This window comes from Nycticebus coucang, chromosome 2, assembly GCF_027406575.1.
Source record: "Nycticebus coucang isolate mNycCou1 chromosome 2, mNycCou1.pri, whole genome shotgun sequence".
Classification (NCBI taxonomy): domain Eukaryota; kingdom Metazoa; phylum Chordata; class Mammalia; order Primates; family Lorisidae; genus Nycticebus; species Nycticebus coucang.
The window spans coordinates 78,555,666-78,572,763 of NC_069781.1; the positions used below are offsets into that span (position 1 = coordinate 78,555,666).

The 17,098-nt window shown below is 44.4% G+C and overlaps 1 protein-coding gene and 1 long non-coding RNA gene across 4 annotated transcripts in view; one reads left to right on the forward strand and one right to left on the reverse strand.

Annotated features, from left to right (window-relative positions):
• The window catches only part of LOC128573900 (uncharacterized), a 48,249-nt gene that overhangs the window by 15,253 nt on the left and 15,898 nt on the right, over window positions 1–17,098 (forward strand). The gene's annotated exons all lie outside the window — the stretch shown is intronic.
• The window catches only part of DOCK8 (dedicator of cytokinesis 8), a 225,013-nt gene that overhangs the window by 7,522 nt on the left and 200,393 nt on the right, over window positions 1–17,098 (reverse strand). For all 3 annotated transcript variants that reach the window (XM_053574373.1, XM_053574381.1, XM_053574391.1), the window contains 3 exons: window positions 15,157–15,393; window positions 10,653–10,796; window positions 9,322–9,428 (listed from right to left, as the gene is read on the reverse strand). In XM_053574373.1, coding sequence (XP_053430348.1) covers window positions 9,322–9,428; window positions 10,653–10,796; window positions 15,157–15,393 — 488 coding nt within the window. The remainder of the gene's footprint in view (window positions 1–9,321; window positions 9,429–10,652; window positions 10,797–15,156; window positions 15,394–17,098) is intronic.

Consider the following 17,098-nt stretch of genomic DNA (forward strand, 5'->3'; position numbering starts at 1 on the left):
GTCAGATTAAAAGTCTTTACTCAAATTGATCAGTTCCCTAACATATATGAAGCCCTATTCTCTATTAAAATGAGTATTAACTCATTTTACTCTGACACTAACTCTTAGAGGTAGTTACAACTGTTATTCCCATTTTCTAGCTGGGGAAACTGAGGGTAGCTAAGTTGGCCAAGGTCACACAGCTAGTGAAGACAGAATGGGTGTTTGGATCCAGTCAATATGGCTTGAGTGCCTACGCTCCTATCCCCAACAACCACACACACTGACATTTTCAGCTAAAATCCTGGCATGTGGCCTTGGTCTCAAGTTACAGCTATTCTCTCTAGAGCCACAACTTGTATTATTTTGCTTTTCTCAGATTTCTCTTAGTGACTTTTTAGCAAATCTCTACTCAGGATCCAGTGAAAAAACACAGGTACTGAAATGAGAAGAGAATCTAAATCTAAGGGAGATATTGGAGAGCTTGAGGAATTAGCTCCCATGAGTGTAGTAATATTAGGTTATTAAGTATGAAATGTCTGATTTCCTTACTAACTTTGACAGTTGGTATTTCTGATATTTCACTTTGATACTTTTCATTTTTATTATAAAGGCCCAGCCTTATTTTTTCTTTTTTTTTTTTTTTTTGGCCGGGGCTAGGTTTGAACCTGCCACCTCCGGCATATGGGACCGGTGCCCTACTCCTTGAGCCACAGGCGCCGCCCCCCAGCCTTATTTTTTCAAATGCATATTTTAGGTTGTGTTTATCTTTCAAAATATTTTTAGAGCAATTTTTGTGAAACCGTGGGTAAGTAAAAAATTCATGTTTTTTTTAAATATGAGTTCCATCATCTAGACAGCTCAACGTATCAATCAGAGTGTTAGGGAAGGATGTGGCTACTGAATGCTCAGTATGTCCATGGTTTGAGAAGTTCTGTTCTTGTGATTTTATTATTCTATTCAATTGTTTTTTTTTGTTTGTTTGTTTTTATTTATTTATTTTTTTGAGGCAAAGTCTCACTGTGTCACCCTGGGTAGAGTGCTATGGCCTCACAGTTCACAACCACAAACTTTTGGGCTTAAGCAGTCCTCTTCCTCAGTCTCCCCAGTACCTGGGACTATAGGTTACTGCCACAGTGCCCATCTAGTTTTTCTATTTTTAGTAGAGACTGGGTCTTGCTCTTGCTTAGGCTGGTTTCAAACTCCTGGGTTCACGTGTTCCACCCAGCTCTGCCTCCTAGAGTGCTGGGATTGCAGGCATGAGCCACCATACCAGGCCTGTTCTGGTGATTTTAATCTTGAAAATGAGCCATGCGGGTGACCTGAGACCAAGGTGGATAATGATGACCTGAAAGCTGTAGTGGAAGCAAATCCATCTCAACCTACGAATGAATTAGCAGCAAGGTTTGATGTTAACTATTCCAACACTATTGGAACAAACTATTTGAAACAAATTGGTAAGGTAGATAAGCTGGATTGATGGGTTCTACGTGAATTAAAGGAGAGTCAGAAGAGAAACCATCTCAAAGCTTGCCTTTCTTTGCTGTCACGACATAAAGGCCAACCATTTCTATACCGTACTATTATACGTGATAAGAAAGGGACTCTTTTTGATAATTGCAAGTGTTCAGCACAATAGTTGGTTAAAGATGAAGTGCTGAAAACACAGTCCAAAACTAAATATCAAAAAAAGGCTAATGGTGTCTGTTATGTTCCAGACCCTTTAAGGTAAAGGAGGATTATTTGGGGGCAGGGCACCAAAGGCACGCCTGGCATCCCCACAGGATGAACTATAGTGGACGTGAGTCCCATGGGCACATCTCCATGGCCTTTCTAAGCCTGCTCCTCCATCTCTTCCCTGCTGTGCTGACCTCTACCAGACGCCAAATCTCAGGGACAGCCTGCTCAATGGGATGTTAGTTTAAATCCTGGTCTGCCCCTTATTCGCTGTGTGACTTTGGGCTAATCATAAGCTCCCTCAGCCTCATTTCCTTCATCTGTAAGTGGGGTTTACAGGGATGAAGTGCTGTCAGGTGTATGAGAACCTAGCCAAGTGAAACGCACCAGGAAGGGCTCCTCAGTCAATGCTGGCTGCCATCCTAGAGTGAAGTAGGGGTCAGAGTCTAGCAGAAGGTGCCCTTCCTGTGTGCTGCCCTCACTGCAGTGGGAGGCACACGGCTGCGGAGCCGCGCGTGAACCCCAGGTAGAGGAAGCTCAGCCAAGGCCTGGCTCTTCCTGTCGTCCCATTGAGCTGCTTGAGCATGGCCTGTGTGTCTGCTTCCCTCAGGATAGGGTGGGCTTGGGGAGGGTCTCATACCTGGAAGCAGATTCTGAGGACCTGTTAAACACATCAGACCCCAGGCAGGGGGTGGTTCTCTAGAGCAGGTTAATGGATAGTTTTCAGTGCATGGTTCAACTAGATTTAACCTCTCTCTGGCCCCGGGCTTTTGTCCTAAGAAGTCCAAGTGCCCTGTGTTCCAATGGTCATATAAAATCTTCTAATTCAGTATCAGCCCAGCTACCTTCCAGTGCAGTGCTCCCATCCCCAAAGCAAGAGAGCAAGAGGGCCAAGAGCTTGTCCAAGGGGTAGGTGGGGGTGGCTAGCAGAGGAGGATTGAATCACACTGCAACACAAATGGAGTTTTCCTCTTCAGAATCAGTGCGGGGAGGATGGGAGTGGGGGTGGGAAGAGCGTGTGTGTATGTGTGTGTGTGTGTGTATACGCGCACGTGCACATGCGCTCACCCATGTACCCACGTGTAAGCTGCTCTCGGCTTCCAGTTTTCTGGCTAGAATCTTTGGTTTACTAATATAGGTATCTGTGACCCTGGGAAAGTGACAAAAAACTACTCATGTGTCACCACTGTTGACCTGCTTCTGAGCAACTTCTCGTGATTTAAGGCTGTTTTCCCACTAAATATTCAGATCTCCTTCCACTTGCACCAGGGGTGTCCACTGGCTGCTTGCTAATTTTGTGAGAAGTTTTTGTGCTTATCTGTGGTATTGGATGTCACCAAAGTATGCATGGACCTTTTGTTGCTAATCAGCTGTCATTAGTGTTTGTGTATTAAAGTGTGACTTAAGACAACTCTTACTTTTCCAATGTGTGCTAGAGGGAAAAAAGGTGGGACGTCCCTGCAAATGCCTAGTGTAGTGTGGCCACTTGGAGCAATTCCCTCTCCTTCCTCTTCACAGACCCAAACTCCAGTTTCAAAATAGCACCACTGGATACCTTGTTTTCTGACTCTGCGTCTCCAGATACATAGCAGAACCCTGTGGGGGTGGATCTGAAACTATTAAATAGTTCTCTTAAACCTGTAACTGGTGGCATTGAGTGCTGCTGTTTTTTATTTAAATATAAAAATGAGTTTAGAATCACTTAGTCTTTATGGGAATGAGAATGTTCAGATAAGAAGAAATTTTTTTTTTTTTTTGTAGAGACAGAGTCTCACTGTACCGCCCTTGGGTAGAGTGCCGTGGCGTCACACAGCTCACAGCAACCTCTAACTCTCGGGCTTACGCGATTCTCTTGCCTCAGCCTCCCAAGCAGCTGGGACTACAGGTGCCCACCACAACACCCGGCTATTTTTTGTTGCAGTTTGGCCGGGGCTGGGTTTGAACCCGCCACCCTTGGCATATGGGGCCGGCGCCCTACTCACTGAGCCACAGGTGCCGCCCCAGATGAGAAGAAAATTTAAAAATCAATTTCAGTGCCTAAAATGGAGAGGGAGATAGAATGTTGTAGCTTCTGAACCCCTGAACATTCTGCTCTTACTGGACTTAGAGTAGTGTTTTATTATTACAGAGAAAGGCAGAAGCAGACTGAGCTCTCAGCCTGGCAGTGATGTGAAGAGTTGTAGGACTAGCTGGATGAGCTCTGGCTGCCGCAAGTCTGCCTGCCCTGGGTCCTGGTGACAGGTTCTGTTTCCACTGTAGCTGAGTCAGACAGGCCACTGCCCGGGTAGAACCGGCCATGGTGGACCTGGCAAGCTTATGTTGCTGCTGTTAGCTCTCAGCATGGGAAGTTTGCGCTGACTGACCTACAGCCCACGTCCAGCCCTAAACATTCTCCACTCTACAGTCTGAAAGCTGAGTGGGGAAAAAAATATGCCAGTGCAGACAACTGGACAACATAGTTTACTCTATTTGTTAAAAAAAAAAAAAATCCGTAACTTCCTGGCTTGGTGGCAGTAGCTCAGTAGTTAGGACATCAGCCACATGCACCAGGGTTGGTGGGTTTGAACCCAGCCCGGGCCTGCTAAACAACAATGATGACAACAACAACAACAAGAAAAACAGCCAGGCATTGTGGCGGGTGCTGGTAGTCCCAGCTACTTGGGAGGCTGAGGCAAGAGAACCACTTGAGCCCAAGAGTTTGAAGTTGCTGTGAGCTGTGACACTACAGCACTCTACTGAGGGTGACAGCTTGAGACTCTGTCTCAAAAAAAAAAAAATCTAGGTTCAGCACCTGTAGCTCAGTGGCTAGGGTACCAGTCACATACACTGGAGATGGGAGGTTTGAGCCCTGCTCGGGCCTGCTAAACAACAATGACAACTCTAACAAAAAAATAGCCAGGCACTAGGGCAGGCACCTGTAGTCCCAGCTACTTGCGAGGCTGAGGCAAGAGAATCGCTTAAACTCAAGAATTTGATGTTGCTGTGACATCGTGGCAATCTACTGAGGGTGACATAATGAGACTCTTGTCTCAAAAGGAAAAAAAAAAAAAGATTTGTAACTTCCTGATTGGACTCAAGAAGGAATTAAGCAACAGGGGGAAAAGGCAGGTTTTCTCATCTACTCCTGTCTTGTGGGTGTAATTTGCATGCCATACATAACCTTCACCCATATTAAGTGTAAGTTTGATAAATTTTAGAAAATGTATACACTTGTGCAGCCCTCACCGCACTGTCACCCACTAGTAATGATCTCTGTGGAATCAAAGGGAGGGAGAACCAAGCCCCGTTTATGTGGAGAGATGGGCTGATAAGCAGCACTGCTCTGCCTGCAGCCTTGTCCCGTTTCTATGGGGACTTCATCCTGCCATGAGTTGTAGCACAGTGCCGGCCACAAAGTAGGGGCTCAGTAAGCGTCCGCTAAATGAAGGGACGAACTGACATGTATGGTTGGTTTAAAGTGTAGCAGTTAGTGTGAGCACATTTGCTCTTTTGAAGGGATGAAAGTGGAGGCAAAGATGAGTGACAGTAAAGATGGCCTGAAGGATTAAACCCTGGGCGGAGGGAAAAGTAAGGGGGGAGAAAATGTGAAAGGGAGGCAGGCAATCAAGCAATCTACTCAGGTTTGGTCCAAGTAGCTGCAGCAGCTCCTGGGAAATGTTAGAAATGCAGAGTCCCAGGCACTACCTGTGAAATCAGAATCTGCATTTTGATGAGATCCCCAGAGGAAGTTTGAGAAGCACCCATAGTCTTGTGGCATTTCTAGAGCAATGCAGCAGCTCAGCCGGTAATAAGAAAGGTAGGACTTAGCTTGGTTTCCCACATGGAATCACCTTTAGAAGAGTTAGAGAACATTTAAAATAGTGACTTTGATTTTGAAAGTATACTATTTTTTACAGGCAATTTGGGGAGAAAGACAACATCTTCCCTGAGGGGAGATCAGGGACTGACCCCACCAATGGCTTTTTTTGTATATTTATGTGGGGAAACCAAACATACAGAAAGAAACCAGCAGGGCGGCGCCAGTGGCTCAAAGGAGTAGGTGCTGGCCCCACATGCCAGAGGTAGTGGGTTCAAACCCAGCCCCAGCCAAAAACTGCAAAAAAAGAAAAGAAACAAGCTGAGGGGTCAGCCCCTGTCCCCCCCCACCCCCCATATGATTGCTAATGCATGACTGTTATAGGACTGTCTCTTCGAAAATGCGTTTCTTTTTATATCTCTTGCCTTGGATTAGTTTTATCAGTCCTGGTTCTCTTTGTAGTAACTTTTCCTGGGGCTAGGAGTTAATTAGAAACACATTTATTTTTTATTTTTTTTAAGACAGAGTCTCATTTTGACACTCTTGGGAGGGTGCTGTGGTGTCATAGGTCACAGCAACCTCAGACTCTTGGGCTCAGGTGATCCTCTTGCCTTAATCTCCAGATTAGCTGGCACCACAGGTGCTTGCCACAATGCCCAGCTATTTTTAGAGACGGGGTCTCACAATTGCTCAGGCTGATCTTAAACTCCTGAGCTCAAGCAATTCACCTGCCTCGGCCTCCCAGAGTGCTAGGATTACAGGTGTGAGCCCCTGTGCTCCACTTAGAAACACATTTTAGAAGGTATTTTATAAGGTATTTTAACTAGGTGGAGTCAGGGAGAGGATCACTTCCATGAGATACTGGATTGCAAGGTTGTACCTAATAGAGGAAATACCCGCGAATGCCAAACAAAATGAAAATCACAATCACTTCTTTTAATAAGTTTGCTTTTACATTTAAATTCTATTCAGAGCCTCACTTACAAATGCTATTGTCTTTCCAATCTTTAATCTTGTGCTAACAGGTGCATGAGAACCCAGATGCACCACATGCTTTCCTGACCCTGAGCCCTGTGGTTGTGCCATGCCCCCCTCACCAGCACAGCAGCCCCCCTCATCTGTGGGGGATCCCAGACTCCCAGTGGGCATCTGAAACCACAGATAGTTCTAAACCCTTGATATACTATGTTTTTTTCCTATACAGACATACCTATGAAAAAGTTTCATTTATAAATTAGGCACAGTAGGAGATTAATGATAACTCCTAATAAAATAGAACTATTATAACAATATAAGTTGCATGAATGTGGTTAGTTGCCCCCTCTCTCTATCTCTCTCAGAATATCTTATTGTATATGTTATTTTCAGACCACCCAACTGAAAGCACAGAAGGTCAAATCACACATAAGGGGGAACTGTGGTAATAGCTTCCTCTTTCCCTGCCCCCTTTCTTCCAGCCATATGTTCAAGGCAGGGTTTAAGAGGTGTTTTTGCACAAAGCCTCCCCAGGACACTAGTCTGTCAATGATCTCTTTCTGATCTCTGTAGTCCTATATTTAGTACACACGGAGTGTCGGGGTTTCAGCACATGCTGCACTGTGTTCTTGTTTAGCTATGCAGAGATACGTCCTGTCATCAAGAGCAGGGCAGCACCCAGGTCTCTGTATTCCCATAACTGATACCGTACCCGGGTCATAGTGGATGCTCTTTCCACATTTCATAGGTCTCTCCAGTTGTCCAGAGAAGCCTGGGCCACTGGACCATCTGGTTGGAGGCCTTCAACCATAATTAATTTTAAATGAAAATATATGAAAAATTAGTAGATCTAAAAAAACCCCCAAATATTCTTCTAGCTTCTTGTTATATAAATATGCGTTTTGAAAAAAATCTACCTTTTTGTAATGTCAGAATTGCTTTCAAAGACAGGAAAGAATTCAAATGCCAAAACACGAATAAATACAGTCTGTGTGTGTACCTGTATGTGTGCACTCATATGCACACATCGGTACGCACATAGAGCCACGCATGAACATCCCATCGCCAAGCAGCTGTGCTTCACTGCAGACTCCTCTATACATGGCCAAGTTGCAGACCTCTCACCAAAGCCTGTGAAGGAGGAGATGTCTCTGACCTCACCCAACACTAGCATTCTGATAAATTTTCATTTAATTTAGCAAAATAATTTAATTTAGTTAATTAAATTTTAACTTTTAACCTCCCTTATCTCTACCAAGTGAGGATATTCTTGTATTTTGTATGCTGCTCTAAGGGTCATGGATGAAAATGAATATTGGTATACATTTTCCTGATGTTATTTGTCCTTATAGGTACAAGGTCACCACATCATTCATATTCATTCTTTCACTTCTTTTTTTTTTTTTTTGCAGTTTTTGGCTGGGGCTGGGTTTGAACCTGCCACCTCCCATATATGGGGCCAGTGCCCTACTCCTTTGAGCCACAGATGCCGCCCATATTCATTCTTTTTTTTTTGTAGAGACAGAGTCTCACCTTATTGCCCTCGGTAGAGTGCTGTGGCGTCACACAGCTCACAGCAACCTCCAAATCCTTGGGCTTAGGCAATTCTCTTGACTCAGCCTCCCAAGTAGCTTAGACTATAGGCACCCGCCACAACGCCCGGCTATTTTTTTTTTGTTGTTGCAGTTTGGCCGGGGCTGGGTTTGAACCGGCCACCCTCGGCATATGGGGCCGGCGCCCTACCCGCTGAGCCACAGGCGCCGCCCCCATATTCATTCTTTCAAAGATCATAGGAGACCCAATATATCTATGTGTATTGCAACAGATTACAAAATCTTACCCAAAGACCCACTTCCTATGCAGGCTGAACTGGCTGCCTTTGAAGCCAACTCCATTGCAGAAGATGAGGCTTGTCTGATCTGGGGAACTGTCATCAAGATAATACCCTTGAAAAAGTCCTGTTTTAGAATCTTGCCTCTATCTCTCAGTTTGAGGCAGTATCTATTTTTGAGCTTCTTTCTTTTCTTTTTTTTTTTTTTTTTGTTTGTCACCTGGGCTAGAGTATCATGGCCTCAGCCTAGCTCACAGCAACCTCACACTCTTGGGCTCAGTGATCCCCCCTGCCTCAGCCTCCCAAGTAGCTGGGACTACAGGTGGCTGCCACCACACCTGATTAATTTTTCTACTTTTGGTGGAGATGGGGGTTGGGGGGAGTCTCCCTCTTGCTCAGGCTGGTCTCGAACTCCTGAACTTAAGAGATCCTTCCACCTCAGCCTCCCAAAGTGCTGGGATCATAGGCATGAACTGCTGGGCACTGGCCTATTTTTGAGTTTCTAAAAGTAAGTTCTTATATAATTTGGGAAATTATAATACGAAGAATGCAATGCTAAGAACTTCTGGGACTCTAACGTGTCAGTGGAATATCAGCACAATGATGATAGTGTGGACAGGCTGGATTCAGAAGACCTGGTTTGCACTCAACTGTTTGTAACTGGCTATGTGACCCTAAGCAATTATCTCCTGTTTCTGAACCTCCAATTCCTCTTCTTTAAAATAAAGATGATGGTAATACCTGTTTTATGTGATTCCAAGGCACCCAGGACATGATAGACATGAAAGTTCTTTATAGTTTGTAAGTTACTTAGTACTAGCACAAGTAGTGTTGTTCTTTTGCAATGGTTCTCAAACTTCAGCATGCATCAGAATCACCTGGAAGGCTATGGAAACACAGATTGTTTTGTCCCACCTGAACAGATGCCAGTTTAGTAGCTCTGGGTGGCACCTACCACTTTGCCTTTCTAGCAAGTTCTCAGGTGATGGTCAAGCTGCTAGTCTGAGACCCCACTTTTCAGAGCTGCTGCTTTAATAAAATTCCCAGCCATTTTCCTTCTTACCGCATTATGAATTCCTTAAAGCATAACCTCAACTTGTTGTGATGTCGATAGAGTTTTGGGTCAGCTGGAATTTCAGCCAAGAACACTTGGGCTACTTCCAGTGGTCCCTGATTGGGGGGGGGGAAAACAAACAAAACACCATAACACAACCATATTGATATTTGAAAGAAAATTAAATTACTTGGGAGAAAATGGAGTCTGGAGTTTTAGGACAATACTCAGAAGTACAAATGTATTTTTCTCAAGTTTTACTACTAACAAGTTTTCCTTCACATACACGTATAAAGGTAACATAACTGCATCAAAGGATACGTGCTTTTTAGTACTTTTCTAAAAATGAGGCTTGCCTTGATCTGTCCATTCATACTCACTGTCTAGTTGCCCTAGTGGCAAATAGCATTTTGCATTTGGCTTGTGTTAGAGATATCTCTATGTAGTCCATGGTTGTGGGCTTACAAGGTCTTCCATTTTCATCAGAGTATTGGCCCTTGCAAAGGCAAAATATCCTAATTTTAAAAAAAATTTCTGATTAATGTGAGGGTATAAATAACTAGGTTACCATGTTTGTTTCCACTGGGTAGAGTCCCTTCTCTAGTTGTGTCCTGTACCCAGGAGGTATGCCATAGACTTAATTTTTTCTGATGTTGGAAATACAATAGGTACTTCTTTTTGCTATTGCTGCTAAGTTGAGGTTAAGTAGACAGAATTTTCGCAGATAATCCAGTTGTGCTGAGTGAGAAATGACTCATGATGCTCTCTGAATATCTGAGTGTAGATAAGAACAGATCTAGAATTGAAATTAAGGAGGCCATCCAGCTTTAAAGCTAGTACCTCCCTCCAACTAAGAATGGTTCAGTAGCATGCTGACCTTGGGAGTTAGGGTATTAATAAGTCTAAGAAGATCTGGTCTGGTCTGAGGTGGCCTAAACCTGGTCCCAGGTCACTCCTGGTTGGCAAGGTCCTTCGCATGCTGGGTTTATCAGTGACTGACCCAAGAATCGGATATTTCTTTCATCTCTTTCCTATAGGTATTCATAGGTTAGTCTCAAGCCTTGAAATAACTTTGCCTAAATTGGATCTGACTCTTTAACAGGCCCCCAGATCTGGATCATACTGCTAGATTTAGTTCCCAAATGGAAACTTCTTGAGAGAATAGTATAGTCCTTTTCTATCCATCTCTAGGATGTCTTTTCTACCTTGCATTGTTCCCTGAAAGAGAAGAGGCACCCCAAAAAGCCTCTAAACCTCGCTCAGGGTCCTCATCAACCCCAAAGAAGGAGGGTGCAGCCTTATGATAACCAGAGCAGCTGCCAACAGCTGATCTTGCTCACCTGATTGACAGTAGCTCCTACGGAGCCTTGCAGCACCATTTGAAGCATCTTTGCATCAGGGGGCTCCTGGTTAATGGCAACTGCTAACTGCAGCGTCTTCTTCTTCATATCTTCAATGGCAACTTCGATTGGTGTCAGAACAAACTGGACATAAGACATAAATGTAGGCAAGTCACTGTCTGGCCTCATATACCATAGATGGACCTGGAGCTGTGAAAGAGAGGGCACCTGCCTGGATTTGAGGAAGCAGCTAAGGAAAGACTTCCGGAGTAATTTAAAACAATCTTCTTTTTTTTTTTTTTTTTTTGAGACAGAGTCTCACTATGTTGCCTTGGTAGAGTGCCGTGGAGTCACAGCTCACAGCAACCTCAAACTCTTGGGCTTAAGCGATTCTCTTGCCTCAGCCTCCCAAGTAGCTGGGACTACAGGTGGCCGCCACAACACATGGCTATTTTTCTGTTGCAGTTGTCTTTGTTGCTTAACTGCCCCGGGCTGGGTTTGAACCTGCGAGCCTCAGTGTATGTGGCTGGGGTGGTAACCACTGTGCTACCGGTGCCAAGCCAATTTAAAACAATCTTAATAGGTTAAGAAGAAAGGGCTTAACATTTCTTGAATTCTTATTATGTTCCGGGAACTTTACATAACATTTGTCATTTATTCATTTCAACAACCTCCTTATTCTCTGTGTTTTATAGGCAAAGGGAGATGTGTAAGGTAAAGTGAGCAGCACTAAAATGACACAGGTAGTAAGTGTGGAGGTCATGATTCGATTGCAGTAATGTGTCGATTCAAACTTCATGTTGTTTCTACATCGTCATATTTCCTTTCTTGTTGTTGAACAAGTTACTCGACTTACAATTGTGAAAGCCATTAGAAGCGCAGCACTCAAGATTCTCTTCCCCATCTCCATTATAACATAAGGTTTTTGTTTTGTTTTGGTGTGGTTTGGTTTTGAGACAGAGTCTCATTCTTTTGCCCTGGGTAAAGCACCCTGGTGTCATAGCTCACAGCAGCTTCAAACTCTTGGGCTTAAGCAATCCTCTTGCCTCAGCCTCCAAAGTAGCAGGGACTATAGGCTCCCGCCACAACACTTGGCTAGTTTTTCTAGTTTTAATAAACGTGGGGTCTAATTCTTGCTCAGGGTTGTCTTGAACTTCTGAGCTCAAGCAATCCACCTGCCTCGGCCTCCCAGAGTGCTAGGATTACAAGCATGAGCTGCCATGCCTGGCAATACCATAAACTTTGGACATCACTTATGCCTTCTCCAACTCACCCGTAAGGTGAAGTCCTAGTAAATGGAATTCTCTTAAAGGTCAATGTAATTGTTAACTTTATGCTGAGTTACGCTGGTTTAGGGCTGGGCCCGGTGGCTCATGCCTATAATCCTAGCACTCTGAGAGGCCAGGATGGGTGGGTTGCTTGAGCTCTGAGAACAGTCTAAGCAAGAGTGAGATTTCATTGCTACTAAAAATAGAGAAACTAGCTCAGGGTCATGATGGGTGCCTATAGTCCCAGGTACATGGGAGGCTGAAGCAAGAGGATCTCTTGAACTAAAATGTTTGAGGTTGCTGTGAGATATGATGATGCCATGGCACTCTACCCAGGGTGACAGAGTAAGACTCTGTCTCAAAGAAAATAAAAGTAATGCTGGTTTTGGGGAGGGTCCTTTCTGAATGTTATATGTAGAGTTTTATCCCCCCTAAATTCATATGTTGAAGTCCTAACCTCCAATACTTACAGTGTGACTTTATTTGAGATAAGGTCTTGACAGAGATAATCAAGTTAAAATTAGTTATTAGGGTAAACCTTAATCCAATATGGGTGGTGTCCTTATAAGAAGAAGAAATTTGGACACAAGTGTATATAGAGGGAAAATGATAAGAACAGACACAGGGAGAAGATGGCCATCCACAGCCAAGAAGAGAAGCCTGGAACAGACCCTCAGAGCCCTCAAAAGAAACCAACCCTGCCAACACCTTGATTTCGGACTTCTAGCCTCTAGATTGTAAGACAATACATTTCTACTGCTGAAGCCATTCCATCTCTAATATTTGGTTATGCAGCCCTAGCAGATAAATACACTGAAGTTTTTAGGGAATTATAGATGGCCAAGAAAAGTTTTAAGAATGTTCTTTGGTGCCATGAGTTTATTTTTTTGAGACAGAGTCTTGCTTTGTCGTCCTCGATAGAGTACCATGGCATCATAACTTACCGCAACCTCCAACTCTTGGGCTTAAGTGATTCTCCTGCCTCAGCATCCCAAATAGCTGGGACTACAGGTGCCCGCCACAACGCCTGGCTATTTTTTGTTGTAGTTGCCATTGTTGTTTGGCGGGCTCAGGCTGGGTTCGAGCCCACCAGCCCTGGTGTATGTGACTGGTGCCCTAGCCACTTAGCTACAGAGCCAAACCACCATGAGTTTATTTTTGTGCTATGATCAACATGTTTCTGTGTTCAAAAGTCCAACAATAAGAAGTACAGGAGGTATCTTCTAAACCTGCCTCCCCTTGACTGGGTCGCTAGGTCAGGCTTTCTCCACCCTCTGGGAGACCCACACTGTGACTTTGCAGCACACTAGCTGGTGTGCGGCTCTCTAGTTAGCTCAGCAACTTCTGCTCTACTGATGAGGTGTAGATTCCCGACAATTCACCTGTGTTTGTTCACCACCTTGATTATGCCTATTATGCTTGTTATTTTAATGACCTAATCTAATTAAATCACGTATAAACTAATAAACTATAGGTGTGGAAAGAAAAAGTTGTTTCCACCAAAACCAAACGGAATGCTTGAGCATTATGAAAGTGAGTTGCTATAAAAATTCCTGTCATATTAGATGTGTACAAGCTAACTGCAAAAGGCTAGGGGAAAAATTATAAAAATCCAAAAGCCTTTTGCTCTCCTGTTGCTTAACAAGGACCTTTAACCCCTTGTTCTGCTTTACAGAACACAAACAAACAAAAATGCTGAATTGTTATCAGCCAACCCATAATCACAGAGAAGTTTGTGGCCCTTTATAAAAAAATGCCAAATACTGCTCGGGAGGCTGAGGCAAGAGAATCGCGTAAGCCCAGGCGTTAGAGGTTGCTGTGAGCCGTGTGATGCCACGGCACTCTACCTGAGGCGGTAAAGTGAGACTCTGTCTTTACAAAAAAAAAAAAAGCCAAATAAAGGTACATGTATGTGTTTTAAAGAAAAATGAAATACTAATGGCATGTATAATTCTGAATCATTCTATGGCTAGAGACTTTCTTTTTTTTTTTTTTTTGTAGAGACAGAGTTTCACTTTATGGCCCTCAGTAGAGTGCCGTGGCATCACACAGCTCACAGCAACCTCCAACTCCTGGGCTTAAGCGATTCTCTTGCCTCAGCCTCCCGAGTAGCTGGGACTACAGGCGCCCGCCACAATGCCCGGCTATTTTTTGTTGCAGTTTGGCTGGGGCGGGGTTTGAACCTGCCACCCTCAGTATATGGGGCCGGCGCCTTACCGACTGAGCCACAGGCACCGCCCGACTTTCTTGACCAGTCCTATTAAAATGAGTATGGTCTTGAAAGCAAGAGACAGTGACTTAAAAATAAATAAATAAATAAAATGAGTAGGGACTTTTTTTTTTTTTTTAATGAGTAGGGACTTCTATTGAACATAGAGGTCTTTCCTGCTAATGCATAAATGAAGAAACTAAAGATAATTTGCTTATGCAAAGTCACAGGAGGAAGTGGGCACTAGAAGCCAATTGGCCTACTGGTCTATCTGGCATGGTGCCCTTCCTGCAGCTCACCACCATCTTGCTGTGGCTGCAAATTTGTGGATCCCTTCCCTAATAATTAACAACACATGTAGGCTTGGCGCCTGTGGCTCAAGTGGCTAAGGCGCCAGCCACATACACCTGAGCTGGCAGGTTTGAATCCAGACCAGGCCTGCCAAACAACAATGATGGCTGGAACCAAAAAATAGCCAGGCGTTGTGGCAGGCGCCTGTAGTCCCAGCTACTCCCAGGTGGAGACAGGAGACTCGCTTGAGCCCAGGAATTTGAGGTTGCTGTGAGCTATGATGCCAAGGCACTCTACCCAGGGCAATAGCTTGAGGCTCTGTCTCAAAAAACAAACAAACAAACAAAAAAACAACACATGTATATTTGAATCACCTATGGGCTTTTAAATATATAAAAATTTTATATAAAATATTTAAAATTTAAATATGTACATGTTTATAATTAGAATATAAATATATTAAATATTATAATTAAATATGTAAACATTATACTAAAGGTATAACTTTAAAATATTAAATATTTAATATAAATAGTGCTATAAAATATGTAGCTGCCTACAGGGTATTCCTGGCACCATGAGAGTGAAAGGATAATCACATTGTCCTATTTTAAGTATGTCCCGCTTTGTTTTTACTCTAGCCTGCCATGAAGGAGTGTGCAGGTTTCCGTGTCCTCCTGGGAGGCCACCCAGGTCCACCTGTCCAGTGGTGGCCGTTCCCTGTGGGAGCCATTACCTCCTCCTTCTGGATGACACTGATCCTGGTCTTGATGTAGGGGAAGGCGTGCATGGTGGTCAGGACTGTGTTCCTTCTGTGCTGCTCGTGTAGCTCTCCCCGAGGCCGTCCCTCCAGGGTGAAGGGGGTGGTGTACATGAACCTTCTCAGATTGAAATTCTTCTCAAAGTAGGTGACCCGGTCTTTCATCTCATACTCATCAAAGTAGGGCTCCACGAAAGTGATCTGTATGTAGGCCTGAGGCAGAAAGGGCGAGGGAAGGAGATGAGCCATTCTGCAAGGCACTGGAGGGGCATGCTGGAACACAGCGCAGGGCACCGCCCCTCCCAGCTCAGAAAAGCTGCAGACACGGAGAGCAGAAGGAGAGAATTCCGCCGGCTGCCAGTCTTTCTCCACAAGCCCAGGGAGCCCCAGGACCCTGAGCAGGAGAGGACAACGTGCCTGTGGGAAGAGGCAGGTGCGCTGCCTGCCCCCTCCTAGCAGAGCAAACTGATCCAACAGAAGCCTTGGTATGAGAGTTTGCAAACTGCTATTTCAGAGGCAAAAACTTTCCTTTTCAGGGTGACTATGACCACTGCATGCTTATGAAGCCAAACTAAAAAAAAACTAACAATACCAAGTGTTGGCAAGGACAGAGAGCAGCTGAGACTTTCATTCGTGAACAGTAGGAAGGCAAAACATAAGACTACTTTACAAAACACCCTGGCAGTTTCTTAAACCAACAGCCAGCCGTGACCAACAACCCAGCAATCCTACTCCTGCAGTGTCCTCAAGAGAAATGAAAACGTGTCCATACAAAAACCTGTATGCAATCATCTACAGCAACATGATTCATAACAGAATCAACTAGAAAGAACCCAGATGTCCCCTGATAAACAAATGGTAGCACGTCCACACAACAGAACAAAGGAAAGGACCGTTGCAACAGGGGTGAGGCTCCGATGGATCATGCTCAGTGAAAAAAGCCAGACTCAAAAGGCTGTAGGATTCCATTCATTTGCTGTGTGATAAGATCTGGAAAAGGCAAGCCTACAGGACGGAAGGCAGACCAGTGACTGCCAGCGGGTGAAAGTACAGAATGACTACAGAGGGGCGCAGGAAAGTATTCTGGAGTGACAGACCTCTTCTCTCTCCATGGTGGTGCTGGTTACACGTGTTTGTCAAAACTCACAGAGCTAAACATCAAAACAGTGAATTTCACTGCATATTTGTGGGTCATTACAAAAGTTCTGAGATACACAAAAATCAAGAAATGTAAAATCCACACAGATAGAAACAAAAAAAGCCCTCCCAGCAACACCGATGAGCCAGGCAAGCTGAAACTTGCAGGGGTGAATCAGAAAGGAACCTGTCAACTGTGTTTCTTTTTTTTTTTTTTTAATTTGGCCGGGGCTGGGTTTGAACCCGCCACCTCCGGCATATGGGACCGGCACCCTACCCGCTGAGCCACAGGCACCGCCTTCAACTGTGTTTCTTGGAGTGAAATAATGGACTGTAACAGTCTATCTCAAAACTTTTGTAGTGACCCACTTACCTCCTTGAAACACCCCCTATCCCGGCTTCCACATACACATGCAGAGTGAAGAGGGAACTTATTAAGGAAGAAGGCCTCTTTAAAAAAAAGGGTGACAGTGAGCACAGACAGTAGGACACCCACACACTGAAGGAGGTGGGTGGGTCGCTGACCTCAGACTGTAAATCACTGTTTAGCATAATGAAATCTGGCTGTGATTTTGGATTTAGACTCTCATTCCAAGCTCTTACACCTACTTTGGGAACATTAAAGGAGGGGAAAAGAACACTCTGTGTCAGGGAGGTCACTGGTGATTTTATATAGCTGTGCTGTGCACAGATCACTGTGGGCACACAGACAATCTGATCTTCCAAGGACCCCAAACATTTCTGTCTGAAGCTTAGTCCAACTCTCACCACAGACATTGCT